Below are 22,032 nucleotides of genomic sequence, written 5' to 3'. Positions count from 1 at the left end.
GTCATTGATATAAATGACCAAACACTAATGATCACACACTGTGATCATAAGTCCATAGAAAGAATCACACATCAGCCTCTTACCAGGGGATCCCCCTCCATGTCAGCCTGTGGAATGTGCTTTGAGGTTGTGGCTTCCTTAGTGGAGATGCAACCTTCATACCCAACATCTTCTGGCCGCAACTGCAGTAATGCGGGGCCCTCCTGAGGCAGAGATGCTGAGCTCCATGGGTAGGTTTCAAGCACCCACTTTGAGGGATCTTCCCACGGTGCCCGTTTCCCATACATCTAAAAGGGGATTACATATTTAGCACACACAAAATGCATTTTTATTTAGTAAAAAAGGTGGCTACTATCTGAGTGATTCCTTTGCACACTGAGTTTTTATTGGATTTTCAAGGGAATTACTATGCTTATACAATTTTCCTTATTTTAAACAGATAGCTATCTACATAGCTCATTTTAAACTTGAAGGCTAGACAAAATAAATCTGAATATTGAGGAGAGATAATCAGCATTTAGGGGAGGGTGTGAGGGGAGTTTTAAATAACATGTTGAAATGACTGTCTGTATTTACATTTCTTAGTAAGTTTCCAAACCAAAAGTAAATTCAAAGTAGAGGGGAAAAAAAGTTCCAGTTATGGAAAATTGAAAAAGCTATGCTAGACACTAAATAGAATTCTCTACTAAAGTGTAATTTCGAAAAATGATTAATAAAAGAAAAGAGACTTTTTTCTATGTCTAGTTCACTCTACTCAAAGTTCCTTTGAGAATAAGAATACTTTCTCTGAAAACCATCTTCCTCAGATCAACTTCATCTAATAATCTCATTGCTTTTTAAAAATCTCGTTTTCAATGTTTATTTGTAAGGCCAGTAGTAAAAGAAGAGAATAAAAAAAAAAGGGAAAATAGAAGCATCAACTTTGTAAGGACTCATATGGTGGGAAAAGTCAATAATAAAAGGGTGGTAAAGATGGTTAAAATATTAGCAGTGGAGTAGAAGGGAAAAGATGAATCCAAGAGATGTTAAAACCAGTCAATGGGACTTTGTAAAAAAAGCGTAAGGTCACACGGGAAGAGAAAGAAAAGTTAAAATTAAGAAGGCAGTGATGTGGATACACCAGTTCTTTAATTTACTTCCCATCTCCCTGTGATGTGCTTTACTGAGAGCAATCCTGGTTTCCAGGTGCATATTTGGTCCCAGATGGCATACTGTGAGGAGTTCTATGTGACTTGTTCTCTTTCAATGAGACAAAAGCAAAATGGTGGACAATGAAGCCTTGGGATCATCTTTTACATTTCTCTTTGACAAGATGTATGTGGTTGTGGCAGTCTTGTCTTAAAAAAAAGTCCAGGTCTTGGTATCTGTGTATTTCCTTAGGATATGATGGTGAGGGTAGCAATCATTACATTTTTAAAATAGTTCTATTTTGGAGCAGAAGTTTTCTCTTAGTTAAAAACTTACTTTATAGAGATGTAAAACATAGCTTGCTATACAACTTAAACAAATTAAAGACAATATGTTATGGAAAGAATATGAAAGCCTAGAATCAACTGATGCCAACCTTTTAAAGAATCATGAAAGACAGCAAAATAGGAGGTGACTGATAAAAAGGCAAACACACCCAATTCTGTATTTCAGAATTCAAAAGATTTAAAAAATAACTGAAAAAAAATTAAATATTCAGAATGAGATGAACCCAACAGAACAACAACCATCAGAATCCATGCATCACCAGTGTTTTTTTCCAACCAGAACATCTGGTAGAGACTGTTCCCCATATGGTTCCTCACCAAAGCATCAGCCTTCGTTTACAATATTTTTCTATTCCTCTCAACTCATATTTTCATCTTTGCAATTAGGCTTTCTTTTTACACCTCTTACTCCAATTCCAGGTTCTTTGCTGCCAATAGTAGATCCAAGAAAATAGTTCATGTGATTCCTTTTACTCTTGCTCCTCCAGAAGACATATACAGACAACCCCGGGACTGTTATCTTCCAATGGACTTCTGGATTACCACAGCCTTCAGCAACAATGAGAACTGTAGCCACCAAAGACTTTTCTTTTCTTTTCTTTTTTACCTTTCCTATGTGCTGAATTTTCCTCCTAATGTTCTTACATCACAGTTGATTTAGCATTCACAATAACCTACTACTAAACATCCAACAAGAAAATTCAACATTTTTATCCCATTAAAAAATAATTTTGCAGAGGGGAGCAAAGGGGAAAAAATTGGAACTATTGTAACAATATAATCAATAAAATATACTTTAAAAAAAGAGCAAGGAACTGAAACCTTATTTAAAAAAGTAACAACAACAACAAAATATATATAATTTTGAGACTTCAGACAAGATGGTGGCATAGGTAAATACAGCTCACCTCATACAACTACATCAAAATTACAACTAAATTTAGAACAACCATCACTCAGAATGGGCAGAAATCAAGTTGAATGGAAGTCTAACAACTATAGAATTAAATCAAATCCATCTAGACTGGTAGGGAGGGCAGAGACCTGGAACAGGCTGGTCCCACATTCATGAGTTGTAGATAAAAATTCAGGAGGGAGGACTTCTGGCCAAGATGGAGGCCTAAACTGACAAGCTCCATCACCCTCCACAACTAAGAAGGAATACAACTACCGCAAAACCAGAATAACCAGAAGTTCCAGAAAATAAAGCTACATGGAAGTCCAACATATGAAGTTATAAACAAGTGGTGCTCATCTGGACAGGTAGGAGGGGAAGAGCCAAGGCAAGAGGTCAAGCTGTGCTGGCGGCAGCGGGACGGCAGTAAACACAGACACCCATATATAAGGGGAAGCGAGAAGCTCTGGGGAGCACCCCTGGCTGCAGACCAAACCTGTCAGCTTGCGATTCCAACGCTGGGGAAGGCAGACCCCCATTGCCTTGGACTGTGAGGGCTGGAGGGCATGGGGACGGAGGAGGAGGCTCCCGGTCTCTCAGTGAAGAGTGAACAGCAGGAATCCGTCCTGGACCCCAGTCCCCACACACAAAGCGCAACAGTGTGGTGAGAAGGGTCTCCTGGTAGTGACGAGGGCATGGAGGTGTGACAGCCATGCCCAAGTAAAAAAGGTAAACACAAACTGTCAGGATGGCAGGAATCATGATAGAGATCCCAGTGATGCAGCTGACCGGACAGCAACTATATGATCTGTCGGACCAGCAGATAATCTTTCTGAGGCTCAGTTCAGAGCTCTGGTTATAAGAAAGCTTATAGATCTAACAGTGGATCTTAAACAAGATAGGGAAGGAATTAAGGCTAGTCCTGCTGAAATGAAAAGAAAAAAACATACAAAACAAGTGGTGAGGGAAGGAAAACCAGGGATCAAATCAACAAATCGGAACGTAGGGAAGGAAAAAACAGTCAACCAGTGCAGAAAGAGGAAACGAAAAGTGAGGAAAATGAGGAGAGGCTCAGAAACCTATGGGACAGCTATAAGCGGGCCAACATCCAAATCATAGGGTTGCCAGAAGGTGAAGAAGAACTAAAAATTGAAAAATTATGTGAGAAAACAATGAAGCAGAACTTCCTTAACTTGGGGAAGGAAATAGACTTACAGGCCCAGGAAGCACAGAGAGCTCCAAATAAACTGGACCCAGGGAGAAAACCACACCAAGACACATTATAATCAAAATGTCAAAAAATAAGGATAAAGAGAGAATCTTAAAAGAAGCAAGAGAGAAGAAGAGAATTATATACAAAGGGGTCCCAATAAGACTGTCAGCTGATTTCTCAAAAGAAACTCTGCAGGCAAGAAGAGACTGGTAAGAAATATTCAAAGTAATGAAAAGCAAAAACCTACAAACATGATTACTCTATCCAGTGAAGTTGTCATTCAGAATAGAAGGGCAGAGAAAGTGCTTCCAGGACAAAGTAAAACTGAAGGAGTTCATCAGATCCAAACCACTGTTATATGAAATGTTAAAGGGACTTGTTTAGAAGAAAGAGGATCAAAACTATGAACATTAAAATGAAAACTATATCACAACAACCAACAGCAGAAGCTAGGGAATCGAAACGAAGGCAAACTAAGTAGGCAACACGAGTGGAAAAAGAATTATAGGTATGGGGAACATTATGGGGGGAGGTCAGTGGGGAGGGGGGAGGGGGGAAAAGGAAAGAGATGGCACAGAAATTAAGAAGCATAGTAGGAGGGAATGGAGTAGATAGGAAGATGTGGAGAAGAACTATATGCACAACCAATGGTCATGGACTAAAAGTGGGGGACAACTGGAGGGAGGGGTGTCACTGGGTGGAGGGGAACAAAAGGAAGAGAAATTGGGACAACTGTAACAGCATAATTAATAAAGCATATTTAAAAAAAAAAAATTCAGGAGGGATATCTCAGGAGCAAGGAGTCCCAGCCCCACACCAGAATCCCCAGCCCAGGGTACCAGTGCAAGGAAGATAAGTCCCCATAACTTTTGGCTGCAAAAACCAGCAGGGATTAAGTGGGTGGCAGGAACATCTGGAGTCCCAAACAATTCCTCTTAAAGAACCACACATGAATTTACTCAGACTCAAGCCCTCTGAGCTTCAGCACTAGGGTAGCAACTTGAAAGGCATCAATGGCATACAGGGAGAAGCTGAAGTGTCTGGCATCAAGGCAAGAGATGGGGGACAGCTTTCTCCTGGATAGAAAGGCAGGCAGAGCCACAGAGCCTGCAGGCACAGGTGGGCACCATATTTGAGACTCCACCTACCTGGCTAACACTGCCCTGCCCTGGAGATCCCCCTAGGCAATGTCCTGCCCAACTTACAGATGTTAACAGTAGCTTTTCCATATGAATATCTAGTTTTGGCTCAAGTTTCAAAACTTCCTAAATCCTTTCAAACAAGCAACTTAACAGGTTTCAGTGAGCCCCTAGCCCCGATACCTCTTGCTAAGTGGCCCCAGGCCTGGGACTAACAGTAGTCAGCCTGGAGTCACAACTTGGCTTTGCCTCAGAATCTCCAAGCCCAGCACAAGTAGCAGCCATTTCAGATTGCTTTATAGCTCAGGCAGCCTGTCCCAGGCAAAACACAGGCAGGGGCTGACCTTGACCTGTACCACCTGGGAAACCCCAGGATCCATACACCCAGTAGACAGCTACAGACCACCTGAAGCATCGCTACTCTACCCCTGCACATCTGATCCTTCACAGAGGGCAGAAGTTGGTGGTCAATGCTCATAGCCAATACTTGCAACTGACTAGCCTGGGTAAATCCCTCCCATTGACCTGCCAACAGCAACCAAGGATCAACTATAAGAGGAGGGTGTACTCATCCCACATGAAGAGCACACCTCAAGTACCCAGCTTACGTGATAGAGGAGGCTGTGCTACTGGACCCTACAGGACATCTGCTACATTAGGCCATGCTACCAAGATAGGGAGTAATGGCAGCTCTACCTGATACATAGAAACAAATACAGGGAGGCTGCCAAAATGAGGAGACAAAGAAATATGGCCCAAATGGAAGGACAGATTAAAACTCCAGAAAAAGAACTAAACAAAATGGAGGTAAGCAGTCTATCAGAGGCAGAGTTCAAAATACTTGTTATAAGGGTGCTCAAGGAACTTAGAGAGGACCTCAGCAGCATTAAAAAGATCCAGTCAGAAACAAAGGGTACACTAATTGAAATAAAGAACAATTGACAGGGAAACAACAGTAGAGTGGATGAAGCTGAGGAATAAATGATTTGGAACACAAGGAAGCAAAACCAACCAATCAGAACAAAGAGAAGAAAAAAGAATCCAAAAAAATGAGGACAGTGTAAGCAGCCTCTGGCAAAACTTCAAACATTCCAACATTTGCATCATATGGGTGCCACAAGGAGATGACAAAGAGCAAGGAATTGGAAATCTATTGAAAAAATAATGAAAAGAAAAAAAGCCTAATTTGGTGAAGAAAGTAGACATGCATGTCAAGGGAGCACAGAAAGTCCCAAACAAGATGGATTCAAAGAGGCCCACTCCAAGACACATCATAATTAAAATGCTAAACGTTAGAAGATAAAGACAGAATTTTAAAAGCAGCAAGAGAAAAGCAGATCATTATCTACAAAGGAGTTCCCATAAGACTGTCAGCTAATTTCCGAAAAGAAACTTTGCAGGCTACAAGGGATTGGCAAGAAATATTCAAATTCGTGAAAAGCAGGAACCTACAGCCAAGATTGCTCTACCCAGCAAAGCTATTCTTTAGACTAGAAGGGCAGATAGGGAGCTTTCCAGACAAGATAAAACTAAAGGAGTTCATCATCACCGAACCTTATTATATGAAGTGTTAAAGGGACTTATTTAAGACAAAGAAGATCAAACCTATGAACAATAAAATGGCAATAAATACATACCTGTTAACAATTGAATTTAAAAACAAACCAAGCAAACAAGTAGAACAGAAACAGAAATATGGATATGGAAAGTTTTTGATGTTTGCCAGATAGGAGGGGATGTGGGGGAATGGGTAAAGAGGTGAGGGGATTAAGAAGTAGAAATAGGTAGTTACAGAATAGCCATGGGGATATAAAGTACAGTATAGGAATTGGAGTAGCCGAAGAGCTTATACACATGACTCATGGACATGAACAATGGTGTGGGGATTGCCTGAGGGAGTTGGGGGGTGCTGGGTGGAGGGGGCAAAGGGGGAAATATTGGGACAACTGTAATAGCATAATTAATAAAATACAATTTAAAAAAGAAAAATAATTTCAAAATATTTTTTCAGTTTTAGTTGGAAAACTGGTATTACTTTTATGATTATACTTTTGTCCAAATGGAAGATATAGAATTATAATTCTCAGGACAGTGTTTTATAAGTAATATTGACTTAAATAAGTTTTTTAAAATTCATGCACTTTAAAAAAATGAGATTAAGTAATCTAGTTGTTTAAAAGTCTTTGAATTTTTGAAAGGCTTCTTTATCTTTCTATGTATTAGTGAACACGTGAAATAAAAAGCATTTTGTATATAAAGACTTGGATAATAACTTATTAATATTAAAAAGTATCTAAGAAACAAATATGTCATTAACATATTAAGTTTTAAAATGATTACTTCTAGAATATTGTAAGTTAATTTTCATAAAAGATTTCTTTTTCTTTTTTCTATAAATAATTGGAAGTGAGAGACATAACACATCTTAGGCAGCATAATATTTTCAGAGAAATATGAATATGATATGTTATACCTAAAGAATTAAAACTTCTGGTATAGTCTTTTACTTTTTGGAGCCACTTTCTGGGTTAGATTAACTCACACCCTTGAAAATATGAAATTAGGTTATTTAAATCTGTAGTAGAACTCTGGATAACATTCTTGAGTATCTGAGTGGTGAGAACATCCTCATAGTATCTGTCATGGTTGTTAAGTTTTAGGGCTGGGGGGTGGGTGGTCAGTGGAGGTAGAGAAGGCCAGCAGGCAAATGCTGAACCAGATGGTTTACCGAGTATGTGACGTGGCAGGCTGGGGTCTTGGACTCAGATGCCAGCCACTAGGGTCTGGATGAGTGACTTTTTAAGAAGTTCTGAGGCTTGGAATATGTAAGCAGTGCAAGAAATGCTAAGCTGCGCCTTTTACAGCCAGCAGGTTGGAGATTGGACAGTTGCTATCTCCTGATAAGGGTGGGGGGGGAAGGCGTGCTGCCTCGTGGTGGGCTTTTAGTTTGGAATGGCGGGCTGTTGGATGGCTTTTGTTTGGAATGGCTGGCTTCTACCTCACAATGTTCATCATGGCCACCATGAGAGTTGTAAATACAGCCCTGCCATGCTTGTTTGGGGAGCAGAACATGGTGATAAAAAGGAAGTAAAAGGGAAGAAAAACAGATAACCAAATCTTTGGATAGTAAAATAAAGACAACGCTGTATTGCAGATGACAAAATATGAAAAGCTAAGTCATAATTCTAGTAGCCGTTGTAATTACAAGAAATAATTATTCCTACACAAAAACTGCCTAAACCTTGGCTGAGTTATTGAAAAGACTGGATTCTTCTATAAGTCAGGTAATTATATGACACAAACTTTAACGTTTCAACCTTGAGTTTTATAATTTACAATTTTATGAAATTTCTACTCCAATTTAAAGAATCGCATGACTAATGGAAAAGGGATAATATGTTTTGTTGAAGAAACATGTTTTTTTTTTCAGTAACATGTTTTGACTTTTTAGTTAAGAGTAAAGAGAAGGGCTAATTGTAGAACCTTGGGGAAAAGATAGCAAAGATGCTGCTAAACCAACTTGTCATAGAACAGCCTACGACTTGAGAGCACTCTCTCAAAAATAGTAAAAAACCTTGCAAGTGATGTTAAAGGTCTTCAAACAGTAAAACATACTGAAAATAAAGAACCAATAAACAAAAACTACTTGTTGCAATTATAGAAGAAATGATCAAAGTTCATATAAACTACTGTCTTACAAGATGTGGAGCTCTGCTTTTATTGGGTTACTTAATAGAAACAGTCTGTAAACACCCATGGCAATGAATTTGGCCATAAATGTGTAGTTATTGAAATAACTGGCCTTTCTTTTTTTCCTAAATATTTATTCTCACAACCGGAAAAAGTATCACATACTAATTATTCTTTAAAAGTTTCCCATTATATTTACATAGCTCATACCTTTAATTTTCTGCATCAATACCCAGAGAAATGAATGTTTTTGCTTTTAAATTAATGATGTTTTTAAAACAGTAAATAAAATTGAGTACTATACCTGAAGACCTTCTCTTACTGCCTCCAGAATGTAAGGGACCAAAGAATAGTTCCAGAGATCCATGAACCACACTCTAGAACCTTCTACATCCATGGGGCAAGAAAGGAAAAGTCGGGGACCTGAGAAGAAACAAATAACAAAACATTTTTGAAAACAGTTATATTTAACAATCTAAACACATTTAGACATGATATGGGGGAAAGTAATATATTTCTTGCAGAATTCTTAGAAAACTTTAATCTTGGCCAGCTTGATTATTATCAAAGTATGTTTTACTAAGGACCCAATCTCCTTTGGGTCTCCTTTTTTTCACAATGAAATCTTAATAAAAAATATAACATATTAGAGTTAGGAGAAACTGTAAAGGTCATAATCTGGTCAACTTGTCCCATTTTACAAATGTTGAAACTGTGCTGAAATGAATTGCCAAATATAAAATATGTCATTTATCTTTCTAACCTACACTGTGTTTTTAGTGAATAAGCCTTTATGATTCATACAATGGGAAAACGATTTTTATACATGGAACTTAAGACATATTTAAAAAAAAATCTCTTTTATGCCAAGTAAAGAGAAATAATTCAATTGTCTTCATGAAAAATATAAAATGCATTAATCATCTATAAAACACCTAAATTATCTCTAAAATCTTCTCTCATAACTTTATTTGATATGAGCCATTAGCTAAAACTTGTTTTCAGCATAAAAAGTTATTCTTAACAGATATAATTTATTTCAAATATTTATCTGATTTTTAGATATCTGTCTATATTAAACCCGTTTGATCTCAGTAATCTCAGGAAACCATAATTGTCAGACAAATTGGAGCTTGAAAGCTTAGAAGAAGGCAAGCTCCCAGAAGGGAAAATTAAAAGGAGAAAGAAAACAAATCTTTGGAAGCTTGAGAAACATAAGTTTCACTTCTTATTTTCTACCATTCAATCTGGCCGTCTTTAACGCATACTTTTAGTTCCTGGAAAATGGCATATTGCAATTTTGGAACTCACCAATGGTCATATCAGAAGAACTGTGTGTTTCCAAAAAAGTGTTGAGATGATGCCATGTCTTAGGAATCCAATCTATAATCTTGACTAGGTCGTTGTTGCGTACGTTCCTTTCGATTTCTACCTCTATCAGTTTCCTTCGAAGATATCTGCCTAAAAAGCTTTTCACTGGTTCTGTATGGTTTGCACAAAGTACCCACCTACAAAAAGAAAAGAAAAAAAGAATCAGAAATCTTTCCATAATTAAATTTTAAGTCCATAATAATTCTCTTTCCAATATGAAGTTCCTTTTCAATTTGTGGCCACATTTTAATGACCAAAGGGGTGAAGAGGTCTACTAGCATTAGAACTGTTATGTAACTAACTTATCTTTTTGAGTGAAAGAGAAGCATGTGTGCATCAGAAGTGAGTGGGAGTATACACGCTGAGCACTCCTCTGCAGGGGAATCACAAATCCTGAAATAGGAACTCTCGTCACATGCCTCACACTTAGAAGAAAAGTGCTCTACTTTAGCTAGTGACATAGTGAGCAGGAAAAAATTTCTTTTTTTAAAGAAACACTTCTGATTACAGGTTGAGGATCACAAAATGTCTGTCTGGTTGAGAAAGTGTCCCAAGAAGTGAGAATTATTTTCCCACCACAGGTCACTACAGGAGAGATTTGTCAATGGACAAAATGGAAAAAAATCAAAAGCAAACAGAAAAAGACAGTGCACAAAAATCCTCCAAAAAACAAAAAACAAAGCATTTGCTTTATCTTTACCTGAAATTGTGATGCAGCTCTAGATTTGGTGATGAAGAAACTCCCTGATTCATTGTTCCAATAATATATGGACTGGGGGAAAAAAAAAAGAGCAGAATATGCAGATGCACTGAAGAACGTAAAATAGATTAACATATTAAATTCTATTAGAAAACAATTTAGATAAATATGATATTCCATTTTATAATTAGGCTTTAAAAGGGTAATTTGGTAATGTTAAGTTGCAAAGTGACAAATATTGAACTAGAAACTAGGATTTGGTGTTTTAATTTCAGCTTTCAAATTCTAGGGGAATCATTTTCCCTCTAGGAGCCTATGTTTACTCATCCATAAAATAAAAAGATTAGACAGAATAATCACAGTGGTCTCATTCCACTGTAACATCTTACGATCCTCATGCTTATAATCAAAATCATTAATTTTTCATTTTTATTATTTCATAGTTATTTTAAAGATTCCTAATAGCATAAAAGAATGTGTTATTTCAATATTTACTTTATGCTGATCTATATTAAAAAGATTTAAAAATCTCTAGGAACAACTAATTAATTGGAATACTTGCACCATTAAAACTAATGTTTATGTTATTGCACTTACATGTCTTTTTTAGAGGCCATGCTACAGTGAGTCTGTAAGTGGGCTTTCAGGTTTTTTATACCCTATTTTAACCCTTTAAAAATATTTTTAATAGTTAAAAAATTAGACTCACTAGTGGAGAGAGTTGTATCAGAATCTATTCAATTTGTTTCTATAGGAAGGTTAAACTTAAACTTTGATATGGGCTAAGAATGAAACCAGAGCTCTAAAGCCTCACTCTAGTTTTCAATTTTCCTGATTCAAACATTTTATCATTGATATGGGCCAGACCTCCTGCAGCATCTATTGAAGCTAAATTATCCAGTAAATCATGTTTCCATAAACATGTCTGGGACATAGCTGTTGAATGAATGAATAGATTTTCTAAGAAATATATAGCAATTATTTGGAATATAATGATATCTGTCACAGGCCTTAAAAGTTATAAAGGCATAAGAAGGCACATTTAATCAATTTTTTTTATATTTCATCATTCAAAATATTTTATAAGCATACCATTTGTTGTATTTACAGTTGAGGAAACCATTGAAGATATCACTCAAAGAGCCCACATGATGAAGATTATCAAGAATTATGACAGCCGGGAGCTCGGCACCATTATTGTCCGCACTGCACTGTTCAGCCAGGCTAGCTAGACACTGTTGCAATTCCTTTACAAAAGTACAGAACACAAACACATCAATGATAAGTTTATACCACTGGCAAGAAATTCATATTTCAAGAGTAGCAGACATTGTCTTCTATCCAGTATCTTTGATTCAGACTCATAGATTCTTCTACGGATTTGAAACCTTATTCTACAAAGCCAGAGCAGAACACCCACAACAAATACACAACTGTGAACACCAAGGCATATTCCTCCGTTGTCTTCTCCCCTGACGCAAAGCAAAAACAAGAGCTCTGGATATGAGTATGATAAACTACAAATATTGAGACTTCCTTCTTGTTTTTGAAATTTCAATGATAAAAGTGGATGTTAGCAAACCTTATGATTACAAGTACAGAGTTAATCCAAAATGGCACCCTTAAATTCCCATGTATATTTTAAACATTTTAATTCCAATTCATTTCAATGGGGTGCATCTGAAAGTGCAGCTCCGAGACTCAGATAAAAATGTGGTTATTTGTTCATTCATTCATTCATTTCTAATCCGCATGCAACTACTATAATTTTAAATAAAGAAAAACTTGTTATATTTTACTGGGTCAATGGACATTAGCATTTAGCATTTCTTGAGCTTCTCAGTTCTTTTACATGCATTATTCTTTTCTAATAGTTTATAATCTAAGTAGGATAACAAGTTCATTTATTGACTTCTCTCACAGCTGGGTAGGCCAAGAACATAATTAGGTTTCTTAGAATTATCCTAATCAGTAAGAACATTTCCATAATATTTGCATATTTACAATGACATTTTCAATTTACAAGTCTTGCCCAGGGTTAAAAACAATTCCATGATCCCTATTTCTGGCAGCCAGGTAAATATGTGAACTGCTCAACCTAGGTGAACCTCCCTTTATCTGTAATACCACTTTTAAAACTAAAAGGAGCAAACAATAAATGATAACCATGGATTTGAGGCATTTAGTAATATAGCAGTCCTCTTTATATCATGGTTCACTTATTGTGGCCTCACTGTATTGCGGGATTTTTAAAAATATGATATTTAATTATTTATCGCAGATTTTTTGCTATATCGTGGGATTTTGCGGTACTGTATATGTATGTTGTTAAAGTTACGTAGGTTTAAGAGTGTAGAATATGTTTAAGAACATAAGTAGTGTTTAAAAAAGTGTGGAAAAGATTAATAAGGGACTGGGAACAGTTTATAAGTGTGTGGGAAGGGTTTATAAAGCCTTAAAATATATATAATTACTAAAATAAATGTAAGGTTTCTACTTTGTGGATTTTCACATATCACGGGGGGGGGGTCTAGAATGTAATACCTGCAAAAAGTGAGGGAATACTGTATACTGAAGTTTGAATACACAATTTATGGAAGACCTAATACACTAATCACATTACATTGAGCCAATCACAGAATAAATATTGGCTAAATCACAGATTACAGAAAAAGATGTTTAAACTGAAGAGTCTGAAGAATTTCATATACTTTATTTATATCAATAATGAGCTATATTGAGTAATTCACTCATTTATAAAATATTCATTATCTTTCTATTATGTTCAAACCTTGGGGTATACAAAAATAATGAAGCATTGAGCAAGTGAGTTCAAATACGTTTAATATTTATAATGAACTGAATGAAATACTGTTCTGGACCCACGGATTAAAAAAAGTAATCAGGCCGTCTTCTCACATAGATTTTAAGAGTTATCACATTAGGGACTGAAATTTAAATATGATAAATCTCTTGATGGCATAGTGTATTAGGAGCTATGAGAGATCAGGGGAGGAGATTTCACCTAGTTGGTGGGTGTCAAAGAAAGCTATCTGGAGGAGGTTATGCCAGAGGTTGGGAGGGTGGTAGACACAAATTAACTAATGAACTTGAAAATGCAACATGAAACATTCCATGTAGATGTTAAAGAAGAGAGGTGCTCATAGGAGGGAGAAGAATTAATTTCAACTAAGTGGTCTTGATGGACTTCACTGAGAGGTGGACTTTTAGATGGATCTTGAGTAATCAGTAGAATTCCCAGTCACAAGTATGCAGCTAGTTATCCCTTCAACACACCTTTAGCAAGTATTTACTATGTACCAAGTACTCTGGCACCAAGGATTCAGAGGATGTTTCTCTATTCCATGAACTCAGAGTTGAGAAACAGAAAGGTAGGCCCACAAATAAGTCATGATACAGTGGGATAAGTGAATTGTACAGAATGTTATAGGAAAACTTAATAGGAACATCTAACTTAATAGGCTTAAGGTTTAGAGAACAACAGGGTAAAGTGGGGAAAACTGTCAAAGTTTAAAGAATAAAGAGTGAAAGGTGGTAGGTATGAGTATGTTGATATGGTTGGGGAAATAAGTGTTGTGTTGTTGCAAAAGAAATAATACAGAGTAGTGGTGGTCACTTGAAGGAGAAAATAGAAAAGATTTTGAATTCATTCAGAGAACTTTGGGTTTTACTATATAAGCAATTGCATTTAATTTTTTTCAATAGGAAAAAGCAATTTATTTATTAAATGAAACACAAATGTGAAGGATCTGATGACTACTTATAAATGGAAAAGCATTCAAGAAGAATATTGCCCAGGAAAGTAGGATAGGCTTGTGTATATGTATATAGCAGTAAAATGTAAAATGTAATACATTACCTCTAAAAAGTATAAACCAAAAATTTTGTACAGAGCATGTAAGGATCACATGTAACTGTTGGGAAAGACTTCCTGGTGGCAATTAACTCTTTATTTTTAAGATTGGGCAATGCTTTGATGCTTAGAAATAGAAGAGCTTTCCAAATAGAGGGATAAGAACAATCAAAGGCAGAAACAGAGAAATATGATATCCATATGGGAAAGAACTAGTTGCATATGTATTGTGAATATAAACAGTAGTAAATAAACTGGAAAGAAAAGCAGGCAACCTTGAATGATTAGTAAGGTTACTGGAAATTTCTTATTGGCAAGGACAAGACATTGAATGCTGTGGGAACCTGGGTAATGTAGTCAAAGTCATAATTTGAAAGTCAAAAGAACACTGAATTTGTTGAAGCCAAAACACACTGTGGGGCTCGATAAAGATAAAAGTGTGGGAAGATTTTTGATCTAATGCAGAAAGCAATGGGGAAAATGAAGAATTTTAGTGTAGTTAGATTTCAATTATGAAAAGATACTCTATTTTCCATGAGGTGAAAGGATAAACACATAAGTTGTGAATCAAGTAGTTAGAAAACAGTTACAGTAATTCAAATGATAGAGAGTGTTAATTTGGGTGGGAGATGGATGGAAGATGAATTTATGATATTTTTTCAGCTGAGATTGGCATTTCTAAATATGTATATTGAGTATGCTAACATAAACATATTTGTAAGCTAATAAAAAGGCCTACTATTTGGGAGAGAGAGGATGGCTGAGAGTGGAGTGAACACAACTGAAACCAAGGCAGTCATCCAGATGAGAACAGATGTGGGAGAGAAAAGGATGTGTAGGAATAGTTCTACTTACTGGTAGGTGAAAGAAGAGTAATCAGTAAAAGAGACTGAGAAGGAGCCTTCTATACAGTAGGAAGGAAACAAGGAAAAAATGAAAATCAGGAGAATTTCTAGAAAGGAGAGGGGAACTATAGCAATTTGCTATACCTAAACAGAGAGAGATAGGAAGAAGAAAGAGGAGGAGGAGAAGGAGAAAAGAAGAGGAAGAGGAAGAGGAGAAGGAGGAGCAGCAGCAAAGGGCATTGCATTTGGTAATTAAGAAATCACTGGGTGACTTTTGGAAAAGTGGGATCATTAGATTCTGTTACAATTCTCTTTCATTTGGACAAGGGTAGTAGATTAGTAGATACCCCTGGGGAGCTAATAAAAGCTGTGGATCAGTTGAAAGCAGAAATCAGCATACACAAAAAACTTTGTCATATAACTTGAGTTTTTCAGACCTTTCGGAAATCACTTCATGATTTCCACCCTAGCTTAATTGGGGCAAAATCTTAAATTGATGTGTTCATGCCTTAGCATTAAATGTCTCTTGTCCAAGAGCAAATCAGGCTGCATAAAATGCATGTATCTACCAGATGGACATCAATAATGAGATGACCTGAATCCCATAGTTTGAAAATATACACAGAACTTAGCAGTTACGTGAAAACTGTTTATCATTGTTTTTCTGGTTTTGGTTCTAGGCACACTAAAACTCAACGTGCCAAGTCCAGTTTTCTGATCTTTCTCTACCTAACTTTCCAAGTGGCTTCCGATGGCCACATATTCTTTATTAAATCCATCTCTAGTCTTCTGGGCCCACTATCAAATGTCACTAAGTATAATTATTTACGTGTACCATTCTCAATCAAAATATCCCAGCTGGCACGCTGAAGGAGGGCGTGAAGAATGGGAAGAGGGACAGAATGTAAAATGCAGTCATAACATAAGCATGAAAAGTTTTTATTTTCTTTTGATGGTCTACTGTTCCATATTTTTGAATAATTGCATTTTGGTTTCATCTCTTCAGTGCTAGCTACTGCACAGTGTAAAGCACATCAATTACAAAGCTCCATTTTTCAAGGGAAGGATTTATCATTTTAAGTCTTACTCACACTTGACTTAATAAATCTACCCTGTTAGCAGCTCTCTCTCACAATGCCACTTTGTCATTTCTATTCCTTTATTACTACTCTTACTTACCACCCCCAGAAAAACAAAACAAAACAAAAAACAAAACACCAGTGTAGATTCTCTCACAATTTGTCAAGAATTGTCCAAATTCTCTGGCAACAATTCTGTATCCAGCATACTGATAGCTCATTCATGTCTTACAAACACAGAGGAAAAATAAACATTCATTAGTTGTATTTTGAGCTTTCTTGGTGCTGAATGCCACATGATTTGGCCACATATTTTTTCCTATTACTGCTTCCCAGCATTGTTAGTCATATTCAAACATTCTTTGCAAAGCATTATTTTTCACGGTTGATAGAGCAAAAATTAAACTGACCTAATAATGGTACAAATTATTCTATTATGGAATAGTAGAAAATAAGTGTTGGAAATACTAAATTAAAAAATATTAAAGGACACATATAATACCAATAAGAACAGCCCAAACACTAAACATTTTTTAAACTGAAATTAAAAGAATTTACATATAACAGTGAATTTCACTCTAAGGCAAATTTTATACTTAATGTAAATTAACCTGCTTTATTTTAGCATAATAGAACTACATGCAAATGAAGTCCAAATAAATCTGATTTAAAACTTGATTTTAAGTGATATCCAACTTTATCAAAATGCGTTGGTTTCTTGTAATAAATGTATTTTTCTATTTCCTAACCATTTGTTTTCTCATAAAGGAACTTTTAAAGAGTTCTATCACATCAACATTCAGGGAATAACAAAAATCACAATGAGGCTGACTAAGAAATGTCGATCTCTTTATCATTTTGGCTGAAAAGAACAAAAATCTTTTAAAAGACTTTTAAATAAAGATACAAGGAGACCCAGGATTCACAGTTGACATTAAACAATGTTGGCTGAAGCCAAAAAACAATTTTACTCTTTCTAGTCCTTAGTAAAGACTCAGCTATTCTGCCTCAGGTTCATTCCTTTCCTTAATGGTAATGAGTATGGGTGATTCAACCACAATTTGAACTGTGCTGATCCCCGAGGAAATATTTGGGACACATGTAGTATATTTATTCAACTTTAAGAGATCCCATCGTGCTTTGCGACATCATTGTTCTTCTTGAGAAATACATATCCGACAATTTTGAACAAAAGGCTGTGTACGTGTTGTGGGGGGTGGTGTCTGTATGGATCTGTGCGTATTTACAAAAACCTTCATTGGGAGGCAAGGGCAATTAACTAATAACTACAGGCAATACTTACACTGCACTTGGTACTTGCACTGTTCTCTCTCTCTCTCACACACCATATATATATATATATATATATATAAAACAACTTCTTGATCCCTTCATCTATCAATGGACACAGGTTATTGCCATGTCTTGGCTACTGTAAATAATGCTGCTATGAACATGGGGGTGCAGATGTCTTTTGGAGTTAGTGTTTTTCTTTCCTTTGAATATATTCCCAGAAGTGAAATTGCTGTATCGCATGGTAGTTCTTTTTTTAATTTTTTGAGGATCCTCTCTACTGTCTTCCATATCAGTTGTACCAATTTACAGTCCCACCAGCACTGCACAAAAGGGTTCCCTTTTCTCCACCTCCAAGCCTGCATTTGCTATCTCTTATCTTTTTGACGATGGTCAGTCTAACAGTCATGAGGTGATAGTGCACTGTGGGTCTGATTTGCATTTCCCTAATGACTAGCTACATTCAGCATCTTTTCATGTACCTGTTGGTCTTTCTTATATCTTCTTTGGAGAAATGCCCATTCAAAGCCTTTGCCTATTTTTCAAATTGTTTTTTATTTATTTTTTGCCTTTTTTGCTATTGAGTTCTATGAGTTCTTGATATATTTTGAATATTAACCCCTTATAAGATATATAGTTTGCAAACTTTTTCCATTCCATAGGTTGTTTATTCATTTTATTTTTTATTTTTTGCTGCTCAGAATGCAGAAGCTTTTTAGTTTAATGTAGTCCCACTTGTTTATTTTTTATTTCATTGCTTGTGCTTTAAGTACCACATCCTAAAAATCATTGCCAAGACCCATGGCAAGAACCATTAGTCCTGTGTTTCTTCTAAGAGTTTCATGGTTTTGGGTATTACATTTAAGTCTTTAATCCATTTCAAGTTAATTTTTGTCAGTACTATAAGATATGGGTCCAGTTTCATTTTATGACATGTGACTATCCAGTTATCCCAGTACCATTTATTGAAGGGGCTGTCTTTAATATATTCAATATTAGCTGACAGTATATTCTTGGGTTTATTTAGCTTTGTGGTATAGCTTGAAATCAGGAAGTGTGATGCCTCTTGCTTTATTCTTCTTCCTCAGAATTTCTTCGGCTATTTGAGGTCTTTTGAGGTTCCATAGAAATTTTAGATGTGTTTTTTCTACTTCTGTAAAAAATACCTTTTGAATCTTGACAGGGATTGCATTGACTCTCAAGATGGCTTTTGGTAATAATAACCTTTTAACAATATTAATTCTTCCAGTCCATGAACACTTATTTGTATCTTCTTTGATTTCTTTCATCATTGTCTTGTAGTTCGCAGAGTAGAAATCTTTCATCTTATTTAAATTTATTTCTAAGTACTTTATTGGTTTCCTTTTCTTTTTTTGCGGGGGGGGCTGTTAAAAAAACAGAAATTTACTGATTCATAGTTCTGGAAGCTAGAAGTCCAAACTCAAAGTATTGGCAGAACCATGCTCCCTCTGAAACCAGTAAAAGAGTCTTTCTTGACCCGTTTCTAACGTCTAAAAATACTTCCTAGTGTTTTGCCCAGAATCTTCAGCATTGCTTGGCTTGCAGCTGGATAACTCCAGTCTCAGCTCCGATCTTCACATGGTATTCTTCCTTTGCATCTCTGTTCTTTAAATGGCCACATTCTTTTTAAATTAAAAAAAAATTAATTACAATTTCCTTTAAATATCATTTTAGATTCATTTCAGGTGTACAGCATAGAGTATTTTATTGTTTTTGATGCTTTTATAAATGGGATTGATGTCTTTATTTTCTTTTTAGAAAAGTTCATTGTTAGTGTATCGCAGTGCTACAGTTTTCTGCATGGTCATTTTGTATCCCACGAATTACTAAATTCGTTGATTAGATCTAACAGTTTTTTGGTTGAGTCTTTAGGATTCTCTCTTTAAAATATTCTCATCTGCAAATAGAGGAAAGTTTACTACTTCATTTCCAATACTGATACATTTTACTTCTTTTTCTTGCCTGATTTCTCTAGCTACCATGTCCAGTACTATGTTGAATAGCAGTGGTGAGAGTGGACACCCTTGTTTTGTTCTTGATTTTAGAGGGAAACTCAACCTTTCATCACTAAGTATGATGTTGGCTTAGCCTTTATTTTGTTTAGGTATGTTCCTTAGATGCCCGATATATTAAAAGTTTTTATCATGTTGCCTTTTGTCAATGTCTTTTCTGCTTCTACTAAAATGATCATATGTTTCTTTTGTTTCATTCTGTTAATGTGTTGTACCACATAATTTATTTTCTTATGTTGAACTATTCTTGCATCTCAGAGATAAATAAACTCCACTTAATCATGTATAAGATCTGATTAATGTGCTGTCAATTCAGTTTATTTTATAGTAGTGCCTTTTTCTGGTTTTGGTTTCAGGATAATGTTGGGCTCATAAAATGAGTTTGGGGGTGTTCCTCCTTTTTGATTTTTAAGAGTTTGAGAAGGATCATTGTTCATATGTCTTTAACTCTTTGGTATAACTCATCGGTAAAGTCATCTGGTGATCCTAGGCTTCTCTTCATTTGGAGATTTTTGATTACTGATTCAATCTTCTTACTAGTAGTTGATCTACTCAGATTTAATAATTTGTCCTGATTCATTCTTGGTAACTTGTATGTTTCTAAGAATTTTTCCATTTCTTCTAGGTTGTCCATTTTTTTAGCATATAGTTGTCCATACAATTAAGAACTTTTTGTTTACTAAGCTACATGTATGGTTTTATTTCAAGAATCCAATGGGTTCTAGATGCTGTGAAGATTATGTTTATTTCTGAAAATGTTCAGGCCTGAGGTTTCTGAGAAACTGAGTTGGTTTAGGTCAGCTAACCAGGTTACCTTTAGAAAAATAACATGACCCAGGATCATGCTCCTAACACATGCAGTTTCCTAAGAGAAACTTAGGTTGAATTAATTGAGAATGTAATGAATAACTACAGGTAAAGTCTAGTTTTAGGCATAAGCAATTTCCTTTTTAGGATTTCTTATTTACTCAAAATACATGAAAGTACTAGCTCGTTTTTACAACCTCCCATGCCTACTTAAAAGCTGGAAGTGGTCAAGCTGACTATATGGTACATGAAATTTTAGTTGATGCTTAAAAGGGATACTATTTAATTTCCTAAGGGTCCTAAGCACAAATCCTATAGAAATATGATGTAAGCAATTGCGGCTCCCAGATTTTCTGCCTGAAATATTCTAATTATACCCAAATCCCCATTACTACCAATATCAGTCAATTCCTGCTTATTTATTAAGACTCAGATCAAGTATTGACTTTTTATAAAGCTATGTTTCCTCTAGGAATTGTTGTTTTCCCCTTTTGCATCTATAGCACTTTGCATGGACCTCTTTCTACTCTAATACTTCCTAAGAGAAATCACGTAATAAGGACTTGGTCATTTCCTTCCTAATGCTTGTGATAACTGAATGATATTGAATAGCAGTCTTGTTCAAATTCATGAAGCAGGCTTTAGTCATTTATCAGATGCTAGTTTAAGTAAAAAAGGTGGATATGTTCCCATGTACAATATAGTAAAGTTTTACACAATCTTCCTGCTTAATCACTTAAGACACTTGTGGATAAATAGCAGCAGTCCTCACAGGAATCTGTGACTCACCTTACTGGACTTGTGGTCCACGTTAAAAGTGGCAATTGCATCCTCTGTTTTTTTCCTCCCAGATTTGGTTATTATATATTCAGCAAGTTTGTTTGCTAAATAGGTCTTTCCAGTACCACTAGGTCCTGAGAGTATAATTCTGTGATGCTCCATCAACAAGTTAAAGTACCTTTGGGTAATTGGCTTAGGAATCAGCGTATCAAAAACAAAACTGTCCAAACTGTTTTCTTCTACTCCTGAAGGAAGAAACAAAGGGAACAGTATGCCTTATTGTTCTACATAAGTCGGAATTTAAAATATATTGTCAACTGACAATAAAGCTTTGTTATTCATAGGAATACAGTCCTTGCAAAATACTTTTCTTTCAAAATTCTATCCCACGAACGTAAGTTTTTTTCTCTTTTTATTGAATTCATTGCCATTTTAAGACAGAACACCAGTGGTAAGGTAGGGTAAACATCACACAAAAGCAAGCCATTTCCTTTGTTCAGGCTTTCTTCCACTGTCCACTTCATGTTTACCTCTTAAATGTCCAAAGATAAATGGAAGCATCATTATACAATCTTATTCCCTTTGAAGGTGGTAGTTTCGTTAACCACATGACCTCACTCATATGTGGAATCTAATGAATAAAATAAACTGATGAACAAAATAGAAACAGAGGCATGGATACATGGAAGAACAGACTGACAGCTGTCAGAGGGGAGGGGGCTGGAGGACTGGATGAAAGAAGGGGAAGGAATTAGCCAAAGCACATACATGTGAGACCCATAGACACAGACACAGTGTACCAGAGAGAAGGGGGGCAGGGGCTGGGTGGAGGCAGGCA

At 36.0% G+C, this 22,032-nt stretch overlaps 1 protein-coding gene across 4 annotated transcripts in view; it reads right to left on the bottom strand.

Annotated features, from left to right (window-relative positions):
* NAV3 (neuron navigator 3) overlaps positions 1–22,032 on the bottom strand; it is a 347,319-nt gene that overhangs the window by 5,212 nt on the left and 320,075 nt on the right. For all 4 annotated transcript variants that reach the window (XM_090273649.1, XM_090273652.1, XM_090273650.1 and 1 more), the window contains 6 exons: positions 21,204–21,439; positions 11,576–11,730; positions 10,484–10,555; positions 9,724–9,920; positions 8,717–8,835; positions 84–287 (listed from right to left, as the gene is read on the bottom strand). In XM_090273649.1, the coding sequence (XP_090129775.1) occupies positions 84–287; positions 8,717–8,835; positions 9,724–9,920; positions 10,484–10,555; positions 11,576–11,730; positions 21,204–21,439 (983 nt within the window). The remainder of the gene's footprint in view (positions 1–83; positions 288–8,716; positions 8,836–9,723; positions 9,921–10,483; positions 10,556–11,575; positions 11,731–21,203; positions 21,440–22,032) is intronic.

Source organism: Furipterus horrens, unplaced genomic scaffold (assembly GCF_987537825.1).
Source record: "Furipterus horrens unplaced genomic scaffold, mFurHor1.1.pri manual_scaffold_4, whole genome shotgun sequence".
NCBI lineage: Eukaryota > Metazoa > Chordata > Mammalia > Chiroptera > Furipteridae > Furipterus > Furipterus horrens.
This window is presented reverse-complemented; position numbering and strand designations above follow the sequence as displayed.